Genomic DNA, 26,789 nt, shown 5'->3' on the forward strand with positions numbered 1-26,789 from the left:
TCCCACCTCGAGGACAAGGTGGATTTTAACCGTGGGGGAGTTGATACGAGTATATCACTGGGAATATCCCCACATATCTTTTATTTAGTTTAGTATTGATTTAACATATCTTTCCCATATATTATTAGGATCTTTATTTTCTTGCTTAGGCTAGTCTTATAAATAGGAGTATTTGTATTCATTCTCAATCAATCAGAAATACAATCATCCTATTTTATTTTTACGTTTTTATATCAATTCGGTATTATTTTTGGTTTGATCGACGGGCAAAGCTCCCGCGACTACCTCCACTACCTTTTATCCCTCCGACGATCGCAATCGCGACGCCGGAATCTTGTTAAGGGAAATTATCCCTTAACAATAGATGCTTTCATTGACGAACTCATGGTCGAAGTCAATCTTCGTTCATGGTGGGAGATATCGCAAGCAGCTGAAGGCTTGCAATTGAATTCCACAGCAGCAACGTGGGAGAATATTCTCGCTAGGGTTGCCAGAATAGAGACCCGATTATGAGCGTAGGACAGCAGCAACGCACTCTCCGCTCCGGCCCGATGCGGCCACGCTGTACACCGCCGCACAAACGCCATTCCAGGCCACCAGCCACCAGCCCTGCTACACAGCCGAACCAAGCCCGATGCTGCATCCCCTGCCACAATACCCACCGATTGATTGTGTATACTCCAGCTCGCCATCGATGGTGAATTTGCGGGCGGTTAGGGTTCATGTCGATGAGAATCAGAAGATAGGGGAGGTGGGAATTAAGGATCGGTTTCAGCAGATGATTGCGGGGGTTGCGGCGAATGTCAACTTTGCAGCGACTACGAAGACGGACGAGGCAGGGGGTTTCGTGGTGGCCGGAGTTTCTGCCGGTGGGGTGGTTGCTGGGGTACCGATGGTGGTTGGTGGTGATCCCCCAAATCGGGTAATTTCAAGCAATGAGAGATCAGATCCTGGAGGATACAGGAGGGTGCAACAAATCCAGCCGCATGTACAATCACCAATGCAGCTCCATCAACAACACCAGCAGCAGATTTCTCAGACTCAATTTCAGCAGAAACAGAGTGGCGGATTTGATTTGGCTACTCCAGATTCCGCTTCAAGTGAAGGTGCTATAAGAAACTCCCTGTCCAGCCAGAGACAACCTGTTTATCAAGAGCAAATCATACAAATTCAATGTGGAAACAATATGGTTGCTGCTAATCAAGCTGATTTGAAATCTGGTGCTCAGAATGCTAATAAGATTCAGATGCAGCAACAAGTTCAAGAATCGGGCTACGTTATCGAACCAATATGATCAGAATCACCCCCAAATGCATCGTCCCCAGCAATTTGTTCATTCCGACAACCACTATATACCCGTTGGAGTGATGCCGTATGGGTCATACTACTCCGTTTATCCTTTCCAGCAGAAGCTGCACCATCAACACCAGCAGCACGTTATCGTCGAGGAAATGGCCGAGAAAAATATGGTGTATGATGATAAGAATCCGCCGCAGGTTTCTATTTTGCTGCCCTTGTTGAATCAGGGCGTAGGTTCACTACCCATACGAAAGGAAGTCATGGAAATCTTATTCCAAGATGGATTTATCATGTTTGGGTGGATATCTGGTGGGGAGTATAGCCAATCAAGCGGCCAAGCTGGTCGCCAAGGAATTGGTGAAGGGAGACGCTTAATCATTCGCTGTGCGTTTGATCCAGGAGGGGAGAGCTCGCCAAAGCTTCTGTTCGCGTCGCTCTTCATTGCTTCGTGGTTCCCACCTTGAGGACAAGATGAATTTTAAACATGGGGAGTTTATACGAGTATATCACTAGGAATATCCCCACATATCTTTTATTTAGTTAAGTATTGATTTAGCATACCTTTCTCATATATTATTAGGATCCTTATTTTCTTGCTTAGGCTAGTCTTATAAATAGGAGTATTTGTGTTCATTCTCAATCAATCAGAAATACAATCATCCTATTTTATTTTTACGTTTTTATATCAATTCGGTATTTTTTTGGTTTGATCGACGGGCAAAGCTCCCGCGACTACCTCCTCTACCTTTTATCCCTCCGACGATCGCAATCGCGACGCCGGAATCTTGTTAAGGGAAATTATCCCTTAACAAAGAGTTTATTGTGTTTGATTATATTCCATATCTATTAAACAGTCAGTTTTCAATCATTGAGTATTAAATTTTTAAATGAAATGATGAATAAAAATGGCGAGATTCCCTTTTTTAATAAGCTCAAGTCATGATTGTTAGTGGAGGCCCAAATCATTTTATTGAAATGCCCCAAACACATATATTAACTTTTTTTCATGGCCATTTTCATTCATAGTATTAAGAACAAAAGTCAATGTCTACTTATATAATACAATGGATAAGGAAATCTCAAAAATGAAGATAAATAGATAACACTATTGTGGAGAATAAACGAGGTGTAGGGAAACAAAACTATCCACACATTATATTCTATAGTCTTGAATATTTAACATAACTCAGAAAGTTCAACATAACATGCAAAAAAATGTAAGAATACAACACCACCCGTATATAAGCAATCTAGCTCAACCTTCTTATCTTCTTCTTTGTGGTGCCACATTTCTTCTACGGCTTCTCGTCTTTATCCTGTAAAATCTGTAGATCCACTCCACCAACCATTTAGGCCTTCCATACCCGAGAATCAGACAACCCACAATCAGACCGATTACGAATCCACATCCATACCCGGAAACAACTGCCTCCCAACAAAATCCCTCTAGAATACCATAATCATGACCATCTTCTTCTTGCAGCATCACTGGAGGCAAGGGCTCTGCACATGTTCGCGATAAAGGAAATCCACATAGTCCAGAATTCCCAACATATGATGTATTGTCAAATGTGGGAAACTGGCCACTGGATTAAGGTATCTTCCCTGAAAGATTATTCATGGAAAGGTTCATCATAGAAAGAAATGAGAGCTTTGTTAGCTCTGTTGAAATTTCCCCTTCCAACCGGTTTGAAGACAGGTCCAACGACTCGAGATCTGTAATGTTTCCAAGAGATGCATACCTCCTGTGAGGTAATTGTGAGACAGATTCATATTACTCAAGGAATTTAAATCTCCTATGGAATTTGGTATACTGCCTGAGAATCTGTTGGATGACATGTCAATTGTTGTCAAGGCTATCAAAATTCTCTTATATTCTAGATCCGAACCTTTCACTGTTAATGTAAACGAATATGCATAAAATGGAATACTCGGAATGGGAAGTATAAACCGAAACGGCAACTCGTATTCTCCTTGATGATTCTCCCGTGCATCAATCACTACTTTAAGATTCCTCACATATACTTGGGGCAGATTGCCGATGAATGCATTGTGGGATATATCGAAAACCTGCAACATGGGGAGGAATGGAAGAGTAGTATAGTAAGTGAGAGAAGGAACGGTACCACTTAAGTTGTTGGATCTCAATATCAGGAAGCCAAGATTAGTGAGATTTCTGGTCCAAACTGGAAATGTGTCTTGTATTTTGTTGTTTCCAATATCAAGAACCTGCAGCCTTCGACAATTTGAAAGGGATTGGGGTAATGATCCTGCCAACTTATTACCATTCAAGTTGAGTGACTCAAGCCCACAACCAATTGAAAATGTAGTCGGGATGAATCCTGTGAGTTGATTCTTGTATAAATCCAAATGCTGTATACCACAAAAATAAACGAATTGGGGTGGCGCTCTTTCCAACTGAAGCGTACAACCTACTTGAAATGTAGTTGGGATGAATCCGGTGAGTTGATTCTTGGACAAATCCAAAATTTCCAAATTCCTCAAATTTCCAATTCTAATGCTGCAGTTAGATGCTGAAAACCTGGAAAGAGAAGTAGACAAGTTTCCAATGGGAGCTGGAAGGATACCATTCATCACCGGATTGTTACAAATATCCAACTCCGTCAACTGTCGGCAGTTTGTTAAACAGGAGAGAAATTCCAATTCTTGATTCGGCGATTCAACTCCAGTCAAATTATTTTCCCTTAGAACAAGGTATTGCAACTGCCTTAGGTTACCGAAGTCGGGGACATGACCAGTGAAGCTCAAGTCTATTTCAATAAGCTGAGAAGCATTAGTGATAGAGGTTGGAATTTCGCCTGTGAGTGTGAGTGAGTGTGAGTCATTTATAATGCAAATCAAGATAAAGCATCTTTTAATTTGAAAAGTTGAAGATGGAAGTTGTTACGGGACCACCCTCCGCACGGCTAAAGGAGCGAGAGCTACCTCCGAATGAGGAGTGCGACGCCGACACAAGGGTGCCGGTGGAGATGGAGCAGCCGGAGGCGATTCGACGTGAGAGATCGACTCGACGAGAGACGAGACGACCATCGCGTTATGGGGACTTCGTTTCCCATTAGTAATAGGTTTCTTTTTTTCGGTCGATTAGTTAGGATAATTAGTTTGTTTATTATTTTAGATTATTATTATTATTTTAGTTAGTCTATAAATAGGGGTTTAGTTTATCTTTCAAAGCAAGCAATAAAATTTACTTTCTCTACATCTTCTCTTCTTCTCGTGCAAGAAACGCACAAAACCCTAGAACTCGACGCCGGATTGATCGACGGGCAAAGCTCCCGCGATGTTCGACGCGAATTCCAACCGTTAAGGAACTTCATCCTTAACAAGTGGTACTTTCATCTTGATCTCACTCAATCATGTCACAAAACGACCGAACGGAGGCGATGACGATCCGCGGCCTTGGACCGCTGCCGTCGTCTTCCAAATCATCGGACCCCAGCTCGAGCATGCTGGAGCAGATGCTGACGGCTATGGCTCGCATGGAGTCACGCCTGGAGGAGCGCATAGACGCGCGGCTGGAGGCTCAGGACCGCGACACATCAAGAACGGTTCCGCCGCCGAGACCTGATCCGGAGCCGCCGTCGGGAGGGCTGCATCAGTTAGGCCAATATCCAGTTTTCGCACAGGCATCCGGAGGGGCGCAGGCAGGGACGCAACGGCTGGGGGGTGGCGATCCGTCGGGCAGCTTCCACGCGGGGATCTTGCCGAACCCTAACCCAAATATGGGTTTGAATTCTTGGGCGAATCCTATCGCACCGAGAGCTTTCCAATGGGACCCGCCGGGGGCTAGGGCAGAGTACGCGGGTGCTCGGCAGCCAACGGCCTAGGATAATCCGGCGGCTAGGCAGCCCGGGGGGCAGCAGCTCGATCAAGCGAGACAATTCAAGATGCATCAGCCGCGATTTGACGGCTCGGAGGCGGCAAGTTGGATCTCAAGGGTACAATATTATTTTGAGCACTTGCTGATGCCGGAGTAGCACAGATTGCATTATGTGGTTATGTTGTTCGACCCGCCGGCCTCGGAATGGGTGTTCAACTATCGTGCGAACAACCCGCAGGCAAGATGGACGGATTTCCTGGAGGATGTGAGGCGACGTTTAGACCCCCAATACTTTCAGAATTTTATTGGATTGATCGCCAAATTGAGTCAATCCGGGTCCTTGACAGAGTACCACACGGCGTTCGAAGCGATGCTTAATCGTGTGCGCGGGGTCTCGGAGTACATTTTGCTTCCAATTTATGTGGAAGGTCTACAGCAGCTAGGGATGTCAATCGGGCCAACCCGTTCGGGTTGTCGGGCCATTTGGATACGGGCTATTCGGGTTATGATTTTTTCGGGTTATAAAATTTTGACCCTAACCCTAACCCTTCGGGTTTCGGGGCTAACCCACCGGGTTATTCGGGCCAATGCGTATTTTTAATTCCTTTAATATTTTCAAAAAATAATACATATTTTAAATTTTCTTTAATTATATACATATTTTTAATTAATCATTCAACAATGAAATACATATTTTTAATTTTCTTTAATATTTTTAAAAAAGATTAAGTTATTTAAATTTAAATAACTTATTCATTACATAATTATTTACAAAATATCTATCAATAATATGTTTATGTTTATGTATTTAAAATATAAATCAACACTTTGTTTCAAAATTCAAACATAAATCAATTCGTATAAAATTAAATAAAATTTTCATAACGTGAGAGGTGCATCGTAGATGTAACAAAAATATTTTGAATTGTTAAAGAGTGAATTATCAAGATGCTAGCTAATTGTAGTAACTCTAAGTTTTCTTGAATTATGATTGGTCAAATTTAATTTATTACAGCTGTAAATAAGTCAAATAATAATTTATCTTTATTTTAAGAATCATCAAAGTACGCATAATTCAATGACGAAGCACCGTCAAAACACTTTGCACTATTATATTGGAAATATACTAAAAGAAAGCTTTTATATACGAGTATTTATGAATCCATGAACCATATAGTGATTTTTTTCGTGATCTTATATAATCGGTTGACGTATTTGGATTTTGCATGGTTTTAGAGGGTTGTCTTGGATGATTTTGATTATATTTCCATATTTTGGTATGTTTACATGTTTGTTGAGAAATGATAGAAAATTGATTAGAAAATGTATACAAAATATGTGGATGTGCAACAGCTTTGTTTGAGTCAATGTTTCTCGCGATTTTGAAGCCTGATATACCTCTAATACATATCATTCTATTCGTCTTCGAAAGAGCTTCGCGTGGATATATAGCACGCCTCAATCGGAGCTTTATAGAGAAAGTTATGACCGTTACAAAAACTGCTCGCTGTGCAGATGCCTTCAACCCGACGGGCCGACCCGTAACCCGAACGGGTCAGCCCGAATGGCCCGATTTTAAATTCGGGCTGCGAAATTACAACCCTAACCCTGTATTTTTATCGGGTTATCTGTTCCGAGGGTGTACACTTAATGAGAGTCGAAACCATTGTCCGAATAGTTGCAGACCACCTTATACTGGCCAATTGATTGCATATGTAAACATGAGGAACATATTCTATTGATGATGAGTACAGAAGAAGCAATGCATTAGCAGTGATAGTTTCCATTGATTCTCTTCTTCGGTTAGGGATCACCAAATCAGTGAGCGGATGGTAGTGAAGATCTTGTCTCTCCAAACCCGTCTTCGTCTTCGTCTTCAATTTCGAAAATCGTCCATCGAGCTGAGGGCGTGAAATGAACTAGGGCAGATGCGGTTTTGATTTTGGATTTGACTATATCTTTGGACTCGATCAGATTGAGCCATGATTTGAAAACGGATTTGCTGATTGCAATATCTCGTATAGAGAGGCGTGATAGGATGTTGAGGTCATCCACAACGCTGTTCCTATACCGTTCCTATACCGTTTCTTAAACCACTATTTGAGGGCCCCACTGTACTTTTTTACTCCATTCCTTAACTAAGGAACGGAACCTGCAACCCTCCGTTCCTTAACCGTTCCTTAAATTACTATTCATTCAATTTCATTTTTATTTTAATTTCCAACTAAATTCAATTAAAAAACACACTTTATTAAAAAACAAACACACTTTATTAAAAAATACACAACATTAAAAAAAATTACAACTTAAACTTAAAAAAATAAAAAGCACACAATTAAAATCCTAAAAAAATAAAAGTACACAATTTTAATAATTTCATCCGCTAAAATTTGCCAAAATGTGCTCAATTAGATCCTGTTGGAGTTGGGTGTGGGCACTAGAGTCGCGTGTCCTTGCACGAATAGATAATCGTTCTTGTATAGACGGATGCGCTCCACTTCGAGGCGGACTACTTGCGGTTGAGCTTCCGGGGATATAAAAAACGGATATAAAAAAACGGTCTCATTACCGTTGCAAAATTTTTTTTTTTTTTATTAAATTCGAATTTAAAAAAAAATGAATTATTGCGTCACCAGACGAAGCCCACTCGCGGGGCAGCGAGTGGGCTTCACGCGTCGAATGGGAGGCCGCCACGTCGCCTCGGCGCGTGGCGGAACGTTCCGTTCCGCGTTCCTCCGGAACGGAACGCGGCACGGCATAGGAATGGCGACGGCACGGAACGGCGACGGAACGCACCCCGCAACGCGTGCCGCCGCGGAACCGTTCCTCCGGAACGGCATAGGCACCGCAACGGCACAGCGTTGCGGGTGCTCTGATTGCCATATCTGATGGCAGATTTGTGATGAATTCACGCTACATCTCTGGTAGAATTCTGCCGTTCAAACAAAGTGAAGAAGAAGATGAATTAGGGTTCTTCGGATCCCCTTTTATACTGTTTTATTTTTTATTTTTGAATAATTAAATGCGAAAAAGCAACTTTAATTTTTTAAATTCAAATTAAAGCTATGTGGCAGTTAAAACGACGTCATTTTATTTTATTTATTTATTTTCAAAACGATTTAAATATAAAAGTCCAGATCATCATCGATCGTGGATCCTCTGTCGTGGAGGAAACTGTTAAGAGGGGTTTTCCTCTTAAATGTTGGATTCTCAGGGTAGAGCACAAAAACAATAAATCCGGCGCCCTAAAGCTAGGGACGGCGGCAGAACGGGGCTGATCGCGGGAGTATTCCCGTCGGCAGCAATTGATTTAGGATTTTTTGTGATTCAAGCCAAGTTGAGAGAAATAGTGATTTCATTAATTGGTTGAATGAATAAAATGATAACAATCTATCATATTTATAATACTAGAACTACTATCCCAACTTATCGAACAAGATAACAATATATGGAAAGATATGATGAATCAAAACATAACTAAATAATTGGGGAAACCTAAGATATGAGAATCGTAACAACTCCCCCACGGTTGAAATTCACCTTATCCTCAAGGTGGTAACCACAAACCAACGACGAGAGTTGAAAGCAAAAGCTTTAGCGAGGCATTTCCTCCTAGATCAAACACATATCGAACAACTGAATGTCTTCCTTTATCACCTCCAAGAATGCTCAAATATGGCGTGTCATTGCACGGAGGGATCAACCTTGCATCGGTGTCGAGCAATGTTGATCGATGATTCATACTTGGTACATCACCAACACAAGCAATGACGGGCAAACCGGTGTAAGCACCATCTCCTTTCTTGCTCCAATAGTTTCCAACAACATTTTTGGATGACACTTGAACAACATTGAGTGAGGCGACGTCGACCTTCTTCACTTCACTTCATTGAAAAGTATGGGAGAAAAGACTCATTGCCTTCCTATTTGGAAAAGTCTTCTTTTTCTTAGAAACGCGTTTATGTACAATACTCAAAGTAGTTGAAATTTCTTCACACGCCAACAACTGGCTTGTTAATTAGTGTAACGCAATAGAATATTTATAACCAATATAGCTATGTAAGACAAGGTAAGATCATAATTTGTTAGTATAAAATTTAATTTGCTGGGTACTTTAAAGAGTTTTTATTTTGGATCAACTAGATTTTATTAATCAATAATAGTTCATCATTTATACTTGACTTCGATCTTATCGGTAAATATCTTTTCTTCATCATATGAACTAGCTAGATTTTTTCCAAAAAAGTTTACTAGATCTATTAACTTGAAACAATTAAGGTAATGTAGAAATCATGGTATTAAATATGCCCGGTCAATGGATTTTGATCAAATAATAAATGTGACGAGACATTTAATTTTGTGAAATTAAATGACATAGCGTCGATCTACATTTTACGTAGATAAATGTAGTATATTCACTTTCTCAAATCCGATTTCCGGTGAGTGAGAAATAGTGGATTAAAGTTGGGCATAATTAGCTTTTAATTAAAGCTTGGAGTTGGAGCTTATGAAATAATTAACTAGTGTTAATTATCCCACATTGGAGGATTAACACATCTTTTAATGTGTATAAATTAAGTGACTTTATGTTACTTAATAATTATAGTGGACCAAGATGGGTGAAAGAGCCCACACGCGCGCGCCGCCGCCGCCGCCCGAGCCCGAGCCCGTGCTCGCGCTTGCGGGCCCGGCCTCGGGCCCGATCCTGATCTCGATCTCGATCTTGATCTTGGGCTTGGGCTTGGATCTTGGCAATTGGTCTTTGGGTGGTCTTTGGGCTTGGGGCTTGGCCCAAACTATTCTTTTGGACCACCGCCGAGTCAGCAATCCAAGTGGCTTGACACGTCGTCAAGCGAGGCACAGTCACGGCTGCCACGTGAGAAATCCACACGCTCCACATGCGAAAGGCACACGCCTGCCACACGCTCGTAACCGACGTCGGTTACGAATCTGCCATGATGAGCCTTCATGGCTCGGTTGACCCTGCATGGTGGCTTGGCCTATAAATAGGCTAGCCATACCACTGCATTAGGACACACAATTCCAAGCATTCTCTGCATCATAAGCTCTCTCCCTCTCTGCATTGTCTTTCTGTCGAAGCTCTGCCCTCTCCTCCATCCAGTTCGCCGGAGCTCTACTGATTGCGGTGCTGCATCAAAAGAGACGTAGTCGTTTTACCTTTGGGGACGAAACGCCAAACCGAAGAGCACTACCGGGGCGTATCTCGTCTTGCGGGAAGAGGCCTCCTCGACTCGGCTAAACATTCACGGTTTATTTGTTTCATTGTAATTCAGTTCAGTTTCGTTTCTTGTATTTCTTCTTTTGGGTTGTATTACGCCCGGCTTTTATCTCTTGTAATCAGTAGAACCAAGAATCGCAAGACGAGATAACTTGCTTTTGAAGGGATTTTTGACCTCTAAACTGAACTTAAAATTTCGAAACTTAATACACCTTTGCTGGAGATGTCGACGGAATCCAACACCACCGCTGCCAACACCACCGCCGCCATTCCTTCAACCATGGCGACCACTGGACCTGTCAACACGTCGTCGATTCCGACGATGATGCCCACTCCCGGGCGCTATCCTTCTTCCTCAACAACCCCTTGGGAGTTCGTTAACCCCCTTGGGCTCACTGGTGGATCCACTTCGAGTGGGTCGGTTGGTTCCACTTTTAGTGGTTCCTTCGGGTCCTTTAATGGATCGAGTGCTGGGGCCTTCGGGTCTCACACGGGTGTTGGGGCCTTCGGGTCTCATGCGGGTGCTAGTCCCTTCGGGGCTGGTACGACCATGGCGGGCTCTATGCCCAACATGAATGGTGGGGGCTCTATGCCCAACCATGTTGTTGGCTCCTTCGGGGGCAACGGAATTGGTTCATTCCAAGGACCAAGTGCGGCACCTATGGCACCAAGAATGATGCCACCTGCCGAGAAGCCACCAAAGTTTGGAGGATCTGACTTCAAGCGGTGGTACCAGAAGATGTTGTTCTACTTGACAACATTGGGCGTCGCCAACTTCCTCACGGAGAACGAGCCGCCCGCGCCAAGCGACCAAGAGACTAGGCTCGAAGTCATGGCGGACAACAAGGGTGGCTGGTACATCGACACCGGCGCTACTGCTCATGTCTGCTCAGATAGGAGCAAGTTTGCCTCCTACACTGCTGCTGAAGGGAGGAAGATCAACATGGGGAATCAAGCATCGTCCGAAGTCGTCGGCGTTGGCAACGTGATTCTCATGATGACGTCTGGCGTCACAATCACTTTGAAGGATGTGCTGCATGTCCCGGACATCCGCAAGAACCTAGTGTCAGGATCAATACTAGTTAATAAGGGGTTTAAACTTGTATTTGAGTCTGATAGGTTTGTCTTGTATAAGTTTGGAAAATCCCTCGGAAAAGGTTATGTAACCGATGGGCTTTTCAAGCTTAGTGTAGCAACTCGCAGTGTTGCAAAGCCATTGGCTAATAATAATAAAGCATCTACTTCCTCTTATTTGACCGAGTCTTCAAATTTGTGGCATTGTAGATTGGGACATGTAAATTCAAAAGCCATTAAAAGATTAGTAAATTTAGATTTACTAAAGGCTAATGAAGTGGATAATCAAGATAAATGTGAAATTTGTCTTGAAGCAAAAATGACTAAGTTGCCATTTCATTCGGTTGAACGAAACACAAAACCCCTTGAATTAATTCACACGGACGTATGTGATTTTAAGATGGTGCAAACAAGAGGTGGTAAAAAGTACTTTATCACTTTCATAGATGATTGCACAAGGTATTGCTACATTTATCTTTTAAGAAGTAAAGATGAAGCAATAGAAGCGTTCAAAAATTATAAGAACGAGGTTGAGAATCAACTTGGTTGTAAAATCAAAATGATTCGAAGCGATAGAGGAGGCGAATATGTAGCCCCGTTTGAGGAGTTATGCAACGCAAGTGGTATAATTCATCAAACAACTGCTCCATATTCACCACAATCTAATGGTGTTGCAGAACGCAAAAATCGAACTCTAAAAGAGATGATGAATGCACTGCTTCTAACTTCAGGATTACCACATAACATGTGGGGGGAAGCTGTTTTGACAGCCAACTATATCTTGAATAAGATCCCTCTCAAAGGAAAAGATGTCACTCCTTATGAGTTGTGGAAGGGAAGGAAGCCATCCTACAAATACCTCAAAGTGTGGGGGTGTTTGGCAAAGGTGATGGTTCCTCCCGCCCAAAGAAGTTACAATCGGACCTAAGACGGTTGATTGCATCTTCATTGGATATGCACTTAACAGTAGTGCATATCGATTTGTTGTTCACAAGTCTGAAATATCGACTATCACAGTAGGAACAACAATTGAGTCGAGGAATGCTGTATTTCTCGAAAATACATTTCCTTGCAAAGACAAGGAAAAAGTCTCAACCAATTCTGAGACAAGAATTGAAGAAGCCACTAGTTCTAAACAAGTGGAAGAAGAAGCCACTAGTTCTAAATCAGCAGATGCGGAACCTGAATCGCGCAAGCGTGCAAGGCCCGATCCAAAAGATACAGTACTAAGACGTGGTAATAGAGTCAGAACACCAAAAACTTTTGGTCCTGACTACATTGCTTTCATGTTGGATGAAGAACCAACATCGATAAAAGTAGCCTTTGCTGGCCCAGACGGGCTGCATTGGAGAGAAGCTGTTCAAAGTGAAATTGATTCAATTTTGCTAAACCACACATGGGTGTTGGTTGATTTGCCCGAAGGTGCTAAACCTTTAGGATGCAAATGGGTTCTTAAAAGAAAGTTTAAGGCCGATGGAACAGTTGATAAGTATAAAGCCCGACTAGTAGTAAAGGGTTTTAAACAAAAGGAAGGACATGACTTCTTCGATACCTATTCACCTGTAACAAGGATTACATCTATCCGGGTGCTTCTCGCTATTGCTGCATTGCACAATCTTGAGATTCATCAAATGGATGTAAAGACCGCGTTTCTGAATGGTGAACTAGAAGATGAAATCTATATGGAACAACCCGAAGGGTTTGTAGTACCTGGACAAGAGAAAAAGGTATGCAAGCTCGTAAAGTCCCTATATGGATTGAAACAAGCGCCATTGCAATGGCACTTGAAGTTTGATAATGTGATGTTATCAAATGGGTTTAAAATCAACGAGTGCGACAAATGTGTCTACATCAAGAGCACTAATAACGGTCATGTTATAGTGTGTCTCTATGTTGATGATATGTTAATCTTGGGTAGCAACACTCAAGTAATTAACGATACAAAGGCCATGTTAAAGAGAAACTTTGACATGAAAGACATGGGTCTAGCCGATGTAATTCTTGGAATGAAGATTCTAAGAACGAATGATGGAATCATCTTAACACAATCACATTATGTTGAGAAGATATTGAATAAATTCAAAGCCTATGATGGCGCGCCGGTTAAGACTCCAATTGAACTCGACGTTCACTTGAGCAAAAACAAAGGCGAGCCCGTTGCACAAGAAGAGTATGCACGGGTCATCGGGTGCATTATGTACTTGACTAATTGCACTCGACCTGACATTGCTTGTGCCGTGAACAAGTTGAGTCGTTACACGAGCAATCCAAGCAAAGAGCATTGGAGAGCTCTTGTAAGGGTTTTGAGATATTTAAAACATACTCAAAATTATGGGCTACGCTTCTCGAGATACCCCCCGGTACTTGAAGGGTACTGTGATGCCAATTGGATATCCGATAATAGAGACTCACTTTCAACAAGTGGATATGTCTTTACTATTGGGGGTGGTGCTGTATCGTGGAAATCCACAAAACAGACCTGTATAGCCCGATCAACAATGGAATCGGAGTTCATTGCCTTGGATAAGGCTGGTGAGGAAGCCGAGTGGCTTAAGAACTTCCTTGAAGACATTCCATGTTGGTCTAAGCCAGTGCCACCAGTGCTGATCCACTGCGATAGCCAAGCAGCTATTGGAAGGGCAAACAATGGCTTCTATAACGGTAAGTCTCGACATATACGTCGACGACATAACACCGTGAGACATTTGATCACAACAGGGGTGATTACAATTGACTATGTGAAGTCAATAGATAATCTAGCGGATCCGCTAACCAAAGGGTTAAACCGTGATCAAATGAATAAGTTGCTAGAGGGAATGGGTTTGAAATCCACAAACTAAAGAATTATCATAGTGGTAACCCAACCATGATGACTGGAGATCCCAAGAACTTGGTTCAAATGGACAACTAAGCTATGAGAGTTCATGAGAAACACTCAACTATATCTATTCCCTAGAGAGCAATAGAGTGTTGAAGAGCTTGCCTAGTGGTAAAGGCTAAGTCTATGACTTTTAATGGTTCTTAAGGATCTCAAAGAGATGGAATTCTCAAAGAGACCAAGTATGGCAAGGTACTTGACTAAGAATCACCTATGTAAGTGCGAAGTGTGGTCGCTTCATAAAAAAATGCACTTATGAATCCAAAGTGGTGTCCAAGACCGCAATGGACACAAAACGTGAGAACGGATGAGGTTGAGGTGTTTAAGCGTTAACACCATTGTCTCGGTGCACGCCGTGGGGGATTAGTTCAAAGCATCGCGCTATTAAGCCGCATGTGTATCCGATGGTGTCGACTCTGGAGGGTTCAAAGTCAACAACTACATATCCTTATGCTTATATACCTCTCGAGGGTTGAGCTTGTGTCTGCATGCATATGCATTCGGCTATTTCCACTCATGTGGGGGATTGTAGAAATCATGGTATTAAATATGCCCGGTCAATGGATTTTGACCAAATAATAAATGTGACGAGACATTTAATTTTGTGAAATTAAATGACATAGCGTCGATCTACATTTTACGTAGATAAATGTAGTATATTCACTTTCTCAAATCCGATTTCCGGTGAGTGAGAAATAGTGGATTAAAGTTGGGCATAATTAGCTTTTAATTAAAGCTTGGAGTTGGAGCTTAGGGAATAATTAACTAGTGTTAATTATCCCACATTGGAGGATTAACACATCTTTTAATGTGTATAAATTAAGTGACTTTATGTTACTTAATAATTATAGTGGACCAAGATGGGTGAAAGAGCCCACACGCGCGCACACGCGCGCGCCGCCGCCGTTGCCTGCCCGAGCCCGAGCCCGTGCCATGCTCGCGCTCGCGCTCGCGGGCCGCGGGCCCGGGCCCGATCCCGATCCCGATCTCGATCTTGATCTTGATCTTGGGCTTGGGCTTGGACTTGGATCTTGCCAATTGGTCTTTGGGTGGTCTTTGGGCTTGGGGCTTGGCCCAAACTATTCTTTTTGGACCACCGCCGAGTCAGCAATCCAAGTGGCTTGACACGTCGTCAAGCGAGGCACAGTCACGGCTGCCACGTGAGAAATCCACACGCTCCACATGCGAAAGGCACACGCCTGCCACACGCTCGTAACCGACGTCGGTTACGAATCTGCCATGATGAGCCTTCATGGCTCGGTTGACCCTGCATGGTGGCTTGGCCTATAAATAGGCTAGCCATACCACTGCATTAGGACACACAATTCCAAGCATTCTCTGCATCATAAGCTCTCTCCCTCTCTGCATTGTCTTTCTGTCGAAGCTCTGCCCTCTCCTCCATCCAGTTCGCCGGAGCTCTACTGATTGCGGTGCTGCATCAAAAGAGACGTAGTCGTTTTACCTTTGGGGACGAAACGCCAAACCGAAGAGCACTACCGGGGCGTATCTCGTCTTGCGGGAAGAGGCCTCCTCGACTCGGCTAAACATTCACGGTTTATTTGTTTCATTGTAATTCAGTTCAGTTTCGTTTCTTGTATTCCTTCTTTTGGGTTGTATTACGCCCGGCTTTTATCTCTTGTAATCAGTAGAACCAACAGGTAATTCACAATGCACGTCCCTTGTCCCTTAACAAGGCATCCCACAAGCATCCTATCCTCTGACATCACGGATTCACGGATGCCAAATCGGGTCAACCATCGATCGTTTCATGATCGAAAAGATCGATTTTTCCTATTCAAGAAGACTTTAAATATTCGGTCTGATTTTTAAAATGTTGGGTGAAATACCAAAACTTGAATCACCCTAGCAAATATGAGTCTATTTCCATATATAGACAGTGCCCCACAATATATGTACTCTACTAGCCAGACAAGATAACAACACAGTATCAAAAGGACAAATCCGAACACCACACTACAATAAAACATTCAACACAAACACATCTTGTACAAATGCAAACACAATAGCAACGAATAGTTTATATTAGAAACAAAAATGTTAAGAAACGAATAGATAATACAAAAACAAGAAAGAGATATGGTGATTTTTATGAATATATTTGTAAAGAAATGGGAGAGAGTAATAAAGTAAGGGACATAGAGAAAATACTGGATATGGTGTAATACCAAAACTTGAACTCATTTAAGCAAAGATAAGGGTTTCTTACTCTATACACTTCCTTCCTTTCTAAAAATTATACTACTCATCTTAGTTATTTTAGTGCATCCACAAAAATGAGTCCAATAACTTTGAAGCACAGATGTTTGATAGGAGATAACTCATCTAGGGATATAATTATAAACAAAACTGACATTTATTTTTTCATAGAATTACATTCCTAGATGAGTTATCTACCCTGCCAAACTTGCACGTAATAGCACAACATGATAACATAACATATAATAGCTCCGCATTATAAGAAAACCTTTAACACGAACACATCTTGTTAAATTAAGACAACAAAGCGATTTAACAATATAAACTAGAGTATAAACAAAAATGACATTTTTTTCATAGAATTACATTCCTAGATGAGTTATCTACCCTACCAAACTTGCACGTAATAGCACAACATGATAACATAACATATAATAGCACCGCATAATAAGAAAACCTTTAACACGAACACATCTTGTTAAATTAAGACAACAAAGCGATTTAACAATATAAACTAGAGTATAAACAAAAATGACATTTTTTTTCATAGAATTACATTCCTAGATGAGTTATCTACCCTACCAAACTTGCACGTAATAGCACAACATGATAACATAACATATAATAGCACCGCACAATAAGAAAACCTTTAACACGAACACATCTTGTTAAATTAAGACAACAAAGCGACTTAACAATATAAACTAGAGCGAGATTATAGACAATAGACCACAACAGTTCATATTTGGTACATCCACATAAAATCACTCCATTTCCTTTTATAGACAGCAACCCCAAGACATATATAATAGCACGACAGAAATAACAACAAAACATGATAAGATCAAACCCAAACACCATATATAGAATAAGAAAAAGTCAAACACAAACATGACCTCATAAGAAATTTGACACAACATGACAACAACAAACACTATAAGTATATTAATACCAACTAGTACAAGATTACATTCTCAATTCCAAAACTCTTTAGTGAGAGAAGGACAGGAGTGAAAATCATGGCATGGATAAGGTGATTCCGCACATACAATTCCTCCATGATACGGAGTTTTTCCGTAAGCCTATTGAATAACCCAATCGTACTAAGTGGTTCATCAATCGGACCGAGATGTTCATAAATCAGACCGAGTTGTTCAATAGTACCTGTCTTGCCGGAGTAGTAGATGAGTCGCTTCTTTCTGTAGTCATAGTCAATGTGTCTCGGCGCCATCAACATTAAAACGTCACCATCACTGAAAACTTTGATAGGATAAACAGACTTTATTCCAGTGCAAGCACCAAAGTCAAAATCAGCAGCATTATATCTCAACCTGTACTCAAAGGTCCAAGATTCCTCAACTCGGTATTCCTTCATCAACCAGATGTAAATTTCATCCTTCCACACGTAAGAAACACACAGACAGTCCCTCAAAACACCCAACTCCACAATTAGACGCTTATCTACCGCGGCAGGAGGAGCGGAGAAGATGTTAAAACATTCTGTTTCAACGTCAAAACCACATATCGACAAGGTTCGAGTGGAGTCATACACAGTCCAATGGAGGTTTCCGTTACACACAACCCGCCCGTCTAAATAGAATCTGAAACCAGAAGCAGCGCCAGCTTCAACACGCCTCCATGCTCCCGTCCCGAGGGTGTACACATGATGAGCAGATCCGTCGCAATTGATGCACACGACCTTATATTGCCCACTAATTTGACTCGCGCCGAATCCAAAACACAACTTATAATTAAAATTATACGACAGGGATTGTTTGGGGCGGGAGAGCTCGATATACTGACGAGTGAGAGGATTCCATATAAAAAGATGGATGTCAGGATGCCCAAACGGAAAGTATAGAAGAAACAATCCATTAGCTGCGATCCCTACCATTGATTCTGGTAACCATTCTCCGAGAGGAATATCGAAACGAGTGAGCTCATTGTAGTGAAGCTCATGGAGAATTAGATTTTCAAATCGGCCATCTTCGTCTTCATCTTCTTCGTTTTGAATTTGATTTTCATTTTGATTTTGATTTTGGTTTTCTTCTTCATCTTCTTCAGCTTCGAGGTAATCGATTAGGACTTCCTCTTCGACTTGGAAAATTGTGCAACGAGTTGAGCCGATCTCATTGTAGTCCCTCGGCGGGGTAAAGCAAGCTAGGAAAGGAGATGTTTCGATATCGGAAAGGAGGAATTTGGCAAAATCCAGAGAGCCGAGGAGATTGCGCCATGGTTTGCAAACGCATTTGCTGATTGCGATGCTTCGGAGAGGGAGGCGTGAGAGGATGTCAGTGGTGAGTTCCGATGGTAGATTTTTGAAGAATTCACGCCGCCCCATTGGTGGAGACGGATTTGGAGTGAATCACTGTTTGAAGAGGAAATGGAAGGAATATTAGGGTTTCTACTCATCTCTATTTATTTATTACTTTTTAAATCCTTTTATATTTTAAAATTGCCAAGCCTTGTGAAGTGAACAGTATAAATTAGACTTTTGTGAAGTGAACAGAGTATAAATTAGACTTCAAAATGGATGATGGATTGTGGAGGATGCTAATTATTTATAATCCGATCTTAATTTGTTAGTACGGTTAATTAATTGTTCACAGGCAGATCCAGAAACCTAAATTCGTGGGATCGGATACAGTGAATAATATTTTTATTATTTTCTGACTTTGGTGGTGTCCTTTTCGTTGCTTCCTCCTTCGTCGTCGTCCGCATAAACCCTACTAAAGTAATCAAACAATGTGTCGTAAATTACATTTTCATGCTTGAATACGTCGTCGAAATAAGTAGCTTACAAATCACAACTCGCCTTAAACAATACGCGTCCTCTTTTTTATTCAATGAATCATATCTCGACCTTGATCGCCACAATCTCTCAATGGACGGATCGGATGGTTAAAATTCATCACACGCCTTGGTTGTTCACCACCATGAATCGATATCACAACACAACATGCCGACATATTGACTCAACTTATTTTAACACACGAAATTCCCGCAAGTGTACGGGGCTAGTGTAGCACAAAGCAAGCAAGAGTATCGTATCCCACAGAGACAAAATGTATAAACTCAAGTACCACATACCGATGTTAACTACTATCTAGACAAATCAAGGGTTTGGTTTGATTCTTGAAAAAACAATTAAACATAAATAAGTTAAAAGCATGCAACAAAGGATAGGTTACAAATAAGAGAAGGAGGTAGAGCTTTGGATCCAACTACAACGAACACAATGTGAACAATTCAACAACTTTGATTAACCAATTGAAGTCTCTAGGATTACTAGGAACGCCGCTAGTCTAGGCTAAGCCCTCTCTCGAGTGCACTCAACCCGTTGATTAACCATTAATATTGAAGTCTCCTTCTAATACTTCACAATTAACTCCTTAAAACAAAAGGCTCAAGCCCTCACTCTAGAATTCCTTCTCTCGAATGTAAATTATCTAGGTGTTGTTCATTCTTTTATCAGTCCTAATTAGGTATCTCTCGATTACTCAAAACTAGGTCAACAAACCCAATTGGTAGCTAAGCAATTGAATTGAAAAAGCTCAAGAATGAAACAAAGAAATCACAAGAGCATAGGTAATCAAAAGTCCTTGAATTAATCAAAAGCGTTCATTGTAGTCTTCACCAAAACTCTACAAGAGATTTAGCTACTCATATTCAATACAAATGCACAAGATAAATCCATGGAAAGTGAACTGAACATAGGAAAACTAATAAAGATACTCCCAAAGGTGGATTGAGTGGGAAAATCGTCTTCGTCTTCAACCTTATTGATGAATCGGACTCTTTGTCGCTTCAACCTGCTCTCAAAATGTAGAAACTGCTCCTGGGGCGTGTGTAATGTGTGGAGTCGCAAACCTAGGTCCCTTTTTATACCCGGGGCGGAAATAATAGCAATTAAACCTCGCCGCACACATCTTCCGGCCGGGCGATTTTAAGTCGCCAAAACGCCCGGTAAGGCGAACTTTCGAGAATCACGATTCCTCACATCGCCCGGTCGGGTGATTTTTCCGAGGGATGGTGCCCGGTCGGGCGAACTCTCTGGACTCGGTCCCTCCTTTTCACAAACGCCCGGGCCGGGCGTTTCTCTTAAGCAAGAACGCCCGGTCGGGCGATATCTCTGTAATCCAGCTTCGAGCTCGTTTTCAAGTCATTTTCACCTGTTTTAGCTCAAAACACTCGACAAACTCATCAAAACACTTAAGTAGTGTATGTGTAGTGAAAAACCTATATTAAACACCTTAATCATCAAAATCACCATCTAATTACCCACAAAACCATCCTAAACTATGAGTTTGTCACATATGATTCACCAACTCGGACCGATATCTACCAAACGACTAGCGTCCTGGCCTATAAATCCGAGTCTGAGTCCTTACTCATAATCAGAGAAACTTCCGTTAAAAAACAGATTAATTTTATGTGTAAACTTCAGTTAAAAAACAGATTACTAATTAGTCATTGTATTTGAGTCCTTACTCATAATGAGTAATTTCATTGTATTTAAAAAACAAATTATTTTTAGTGTTATTGCTTGAAACTTTTTCACTATTAAAATAGAGGTTCTTAAATATATATAATTGAGAATTTATTTCAGTATAGAAAGAGTTTTCACTATTTAAAATAAAAACAAAATGTATCATAAGTATATATAATAATATAATTTCAAATATGAGCATAGTTAGAAATAATGTAGAAACATAAATAATACTGTAAATGATTATATTCAATCATATGCAACAAAAGTAAAACAAAGAAACATAAATAATAGTAAATGATTATATTCATTCATATGTAAAATGAGTAAAACAAGTATTTTAGTACAGAATTCATACTTGGGTATAACACTAGATCAATGCGTCAAGTAATAGTCGAATACTCAATTATTCAACATTTTTTATTCATGATCGTATCAAACAACACCAATTCGACATCTAACGGTGGCATATAGCGCGTGTTGGGTTGACACAGATAAGGCCAAACCCAATCACCACACTGCAAAGAAACCTTCGAGACAAACATGACCAACTAATGACAAAACACAAATGTAGACTAACATTATGAGCTAGAACGAGATCACCTTCTCAATTCCAAAACTCTTTAGTGAGAGAAGGACGGGAGTGAAAATCATGGCATAGGAGAGGTGATTCCTTACATCCACATCTTCGATCATACGGAGATCTTCCTTAACCATACCGGGCAACCCCATCGTATCGAGCTGTACATCAATCAACCCGAGTTGTTCAATAGTACCTGTCTTGCTGGAGTAGTGGATGAGACGCCTCTGTCTGAAGTAGAAGTTAAAGTCTTCAGGCACCATCAACATCAAAACATCACCATCATTGAAAACTTTGATAGGATAAACAGGCCCCATCCCTTTTTCAAAATTAACACCATTAGTGCTCAACCTGTACTCTATGGTCCAAGATTCCTCGACTCCGTATTCCTTCATTGACCAGATGACAATTTCATTCTTGTAGGAAAGAAATCAAGAGAATAATACATAATTATACATGATTGATATGGTATGATAGCTTTCCATAGATAGAAGATACACATTAAATGTAAATTAGGTTTTCCTTATTTTGATAGAATGTAGGCCTATATAGAGTGTATGAGTTTGTACATTTTGAATGAATAAGATTGACAGAAATTACCGATTCCTTCATGGCACCAGAGCAGTTTTTTCGATCCTAGGCTCAGAATTTTTTTTCATCATAGCCAATTACCAATTCTCGACCCTTTTCCGACCAAAATCAAACCCAAAAATCAGTCCCTACAGCCAACAATATGTCAGACAAAGAAGATGAGACCAAACTAAACACAGAAACCACAGACGAGACAAAAAGCTTGAGGAACAGCAAAGGCATTACAGTAGCCTTCAAACTAAATGGGAGAAACTACCCATTATGGTCCAGATTGATGAAAGTGAAGATAGGAGGCCGGGGGGCCTATTCCTATATCCGAAACGAACCGCCAAGCCCAGGGAGCAAGGGCTTCGAGGAATGGGAAGAGAACGATCTCATAGTGTTCTCTTGGATCGTGGACAACATCGAAGATGACATTATCTCCGATTTCGCGCATCACCAAACATCAAGAGCGTTGTGGGATAGCCTCGCCGTGACATATGAAAGCAAGGCAGATAAGTATTTGATTTATGATTTGGAAGACAAAGTTATCTCAATTAGACAAGGAGACATGGATCTAGAAACTTATTACCGACGAATCCACGGATTATGGATTAACATTGACCGCTGCCAGAAACAGCCCGTAACATGCTGTGACAAGGGGATCGACCAGTACCGAGTGCACTCAAACGAGAAACGATTGATCAAGTTCCTGACGGGATTAAATCAAGAATACGATCCAATACGTCGAGAAATACTGAAAGAAGAGCCTTACCCATCAGTAGAAGCGGCCTATGGGTGGGTGAAGACGGAGGCGGCTCGACGCAGGATCATGCCACCAACATCCGCAACACCCTCCGCAGATACCGACGGCGACAAAGCCGACTCATCATTTGGGGAAATCGGCCATGGACTAGCTGCACAGAGCAACCGACCACCACGCCGGAACGGACCACCCCACCGCACGGACTGGAGCGGACCACCACAATGCCCCGCAGCTACCTCAGCCACCGGACGCCCAGGAAACAACCGCCCCGATACCTCAAAACTATGGTGCTCCCACTGTGGGAAACAAAAACATACGTGGGATACTTGCTTTAAACGATTGGGGTACCCGGAGTGGTGGGAGGAGCGGCAAAAGGCGAGGACAACGCCGGGGCAGGCGAAATTCGCCGCAGGGGCGAATGATGAAGGACCAAACCGACAGACGGAGGTCGGACACCAGAAGGATACAATAATCGGTGGGAACCGCAACGAGGGACATTCCGGTGGCGGCGGCGTGCGAGGCGCCGGCAATCTCGCCGAGCGAACGGGGGACGGAGCGGGAACAGCGGCGCGAGGGAATGGAGGTAAAGGGTTTGGTGTCAAACCAAACCCTAGCTCTTTTCATTTATCTAAATTTACCCCCCTGAAGTATGTGAAATTAGAGAAACGACCCCGTTTTTTGCAACATCAAACCCCAGATCTGCTGAAATACCATATCGACCCCATCCACTCTCAGAAATCTCAAAAACGACCCCATCTTTTGCAACATCGACCCCCAGACCCACTGAAATATCATATCGACCCCATAAACTCCCAGAAATCTCGAATTGACCCCAATATATGTGATTTTGTGTCAGTAAACCCCTTTGCACCGTTACAGAATATTTCCGCTGCATTTCACATTGAAAATATGGCCAATAAACATAAGAAGGGGTGGATTTTCGATTGTGGGGCTACAGATACTATGACCCCTGAAAAAAGTGATTTTATTGATTTAAGTTGTGAGGTTGATAAATCATATATTCGAACTGCCAATGGGGAATTGATTACTGTTGTGGGATCTGGAACTATTGAAATATCGCCCACTCTGCGTCTTACTAATTGCTTATATGTTCCTACCCTGTCACAAAGGCTGATGTCTATTAGTCATGTTACCAAGGAGTTGAACTGCACTCTCCTGATGCACCCTGATTTTTGCATCTTGCAGGATATTCAGACGAGGAGGATTCTTGGGCGTGGCACTGAGAAGCAAGGACTCTATTATGTGGATGAGATAGCTCAACATGGTAGTGCGATGATGGCTCACGGGTCCACAAAACAAGAAACTTGGCTTTGGCACCGAAGACTAGGGCACCCCTCCCCTGGTTATTTTAAACTCCTTTATCCGAACTTTTCTATTCCTGCTGATTTTTTTAAGTGAAACTTGTGTTTTGGCCAAAAGCCATAGACAGTCTTTTAAACCTTCAAACACTCGAATGAATTCCATGTTTTCTTTAGTACATTCTGATGTGTGGGGTCCGGCTCCAATTATGGGTGGAAATGGATTTCGATATTTTGTGATATTTATTGATGATTGCACTAGGATGACGTGGGTTTATTTCTTGAAACACAAGTCTGATGTCTTTGATAGATTTGTCTCCTTTTATAAACTTATCCAAACACAGTACTATACAAACATTAAAATTCTTCGATCCGATAATGGGAGGGAATTTGTGAATCAGGCCATGACCCAATTCTGCAAGGAAAAGGGTGTCGTCCACCAAACTTCTTGTCCTTACACACCCGAACAAAATGGGGTAGCCGAAAGAAAAAATAGGACTATCCTAGAAATGACTCGAGCCTTGATGATTGAATCTAAAGTCCCAAAATCTTTTTGGCCCGAAGCAGTAGCCACCTCAGTCTTCCTTCTGAATCGCCTTCCTACCAAGATCCTTCACATGAAAACCCCCATCGACACCTTGACCAAAAAGGCCAAAATTCCCGAATACCTAAACCTTTCCCCGAAAGTCTTTGGCTGTACTGTTTATGTCCACATCCCTAAGCACGAACGAACCAAATTCTCCCCATGCGCAACCAAATGTGTCTTTGTAGGGTATGGACTCAACCAAAAGGGCTACCGATGTTTCGATCCCCAAACCAAAAAGGTCATCACCACCATGAACTGTAATTTCCTTGAAACCGAATTCTTTTACCAAACCCACCTTAGTAGTCAGGGGGAGAGTGAGCCAGGTAGTACTGTGGACTATCTAAGTTGGGTTGTGCCATCGTCAAGCTCTTCGATTGAGGATCCAACAGAACCAAGTGGAGTCACTACCGCCGAGCAGGTCTTGCCACAGGAGTCATCTCAGTCGCCAACCCAAAATACTCCTCCGACGATATCCGAGGTAATTCCCGATTCAGACTCTACTCCTGTTCCTATTACCAGTGACCAAATTGATACAGAGCCAATGGAAGAAAACGGCATTGATGGAGATACCGGACGGTATATTCTCCCCCCTCGGAGTACAAGGGGAGTCCCACCAAAAAGATACTCGCCAGAGAAGATAGGAAAGAGGAGCCGATATGGGGTGGCGAACTTCGTGCAGGGAAACTTGACGAAAATGGCAAGAGCTTTTGCAGCTGCATTATATGACGAAGAAGAAACTCCACGATCAGCTGAAGAAGCAATGAAGCACAAACACTGGAGAGAAGCAATGTTAACAGAAATGAAGGCTTTAATGAAGAATAACACATGGGTGAAAGACAGGCTCCCTGAAGGGGCCAGGACTGTTGGATGTCGATGGGTATTCACGATCAAGAGGAGGCCGGATGGGACAATAGAAAGATACAAGGCTCGACTCGTGGCGAAAGGGTATACTCAAACATATGGAGTAGATTATGCTGAAACATTCTCCCCAGTGGCCAAGATCAATACTGTGAGAGTACTTTTCTCCGTTGCCGCAAACAAGGATTGGCCTCTCCATCAATTTGACGTAACCAATGCCTTCCTTCACGGAGAGCTACCAAAACCTGTTTTTATGGAACCTCCTCCCGGATTCTCAGCAGAGTTTCAAGGTGGTGAAGTGTGCAAGTTGAAGAAGACACTTTATGGATTAAAACAATCTCCACGAGCGTGGTTTGGAAGGTTTACTGAGGTAATGAAGAAATATGGGTATACACAAAGTAACTCAGATCACACTCTGTTTCTGAAGAAGAGAGGTGGCAAGATCACGTGCCTTATCATATATGTGGATGACATGATCATAACAGGAGATGATGAAGAGGAAATCGGCGAGTTGAGAAAGAACTTGTTCAAAGAATTTGAGATGAAAGACTTAGGACTTCTCAAGTACTTTCTGGGAATAGAGGTACTCCGATCAAAAAGAGGGATCTTCATAAGTCAGAGGAAATACATACTGGACCTATTGGCTGAGGTCGGAATGATAGATTGCAAGCCAGCAGATACGCCAATAGTGCAGAATCATGGACTACAGTTGAAGGAAAAAGGAAGACAGACCGACAGGGGGAGATATCAGAGGTTGGTTGGGAAACTGATTTACCTATCACACACTAGGCCAGACATCGCCTATGCCGTGAGAATAGTAAGCCAGTTCATGCACGCACCTCAAGAAGAGCATTGGGAGGCAGCTTTGCGGATAGTTCGATACTTGAAAGGGACAACTGAACACGGACTCATGTTTGAAAAACATGGACATATGGAGATTCATGGTTTTACTGATGCTGATTGGGCCGGCAACCCGAACGACAGAAAGTCAACCGCTGGTTACTTTACCTTTGCAGGAGGAAATCTTGTGACATGGAGAAGCAAGAAGCAGAAAGTGGTGGCACTATCTAGTG

The 26,789-nt window shown here is 42.0% G+C and overlaps 2 protein-coding genes across 2 annotated transcripts; both read right to left on the reverse strand.

The window, feature by feature from the left end:
* Window positions 1–2,563: 2,563 nt before the first annotated feature.
* LOC121781350 (receptor-like protein 9DC3) lies at window positions 2,564–3,894 on the reverse strand. The gene is made up of 2 exons (XM_042179092.1): window positions 3,042–3,894; window positions 2,564–2,802 (listed from the first exon to the last, which is right to left on the reverse strand). Exons 1-2 carry the CDS (start codon window positions 3,892–3,894, stop codon window positions 2,564–2,566), a joined length of 1,092 nt encoding a protein of 363 aa, XP_042035026.1.
* A 13,609-nt stretch (window positions 3,895–17,503) lies between these two features.
* LOC121781351 (F-box protein At3g07870-like) lies at window positions 17,504–18,442 on the reverse strand. Its single transcript, XM_042179093.1, has one exon. It carries the CDS (start codon window positions 18,440–18,442, stop codon window positions 17,504–17,506), a length of 939 nt encoding a protein of 312 aa, XP_042035027.1.
* Window positions 18,443–26,789: the final 8,347 nt, after the last annotated feature.

Source organism: Salvia splendens, chromosome 20, assembly GCF_004379255.2.
Source record: "Salvia splendens isolate huo1 chromosome 20, SspV2, whole genome shotgun sequence".
Lineage (NCBI taxonomy): Eukaryota > Viridiplantae > Streptophyta > Magnoliopsida > Lamiales > Lamiaceae > Salvia > Salvia splendens.

Coding starts and splice junctions, on each gene's coding strand:
- LOC121781350 (XM_042179092.1), bottom strand. CDS start 3,894: ATGAATGGTATCCTTCCAGCTCCCATTGGAAACTTGTCTACTTCTCTT. Junction 2,803..3,041: donor TCACAATTACCTCACAGGAG/GTATGCATCTCT, acceptor GAACATGTGCAG/AGCCCTTGCCTCCAGTGATG.
- LOC121781351 (XM_042179093.1), bottom strand. CDS start 18,442: ATGGTAGGGATCGCAGCTAATGGATTGTTTCTTCTATACTTTCCGTTT.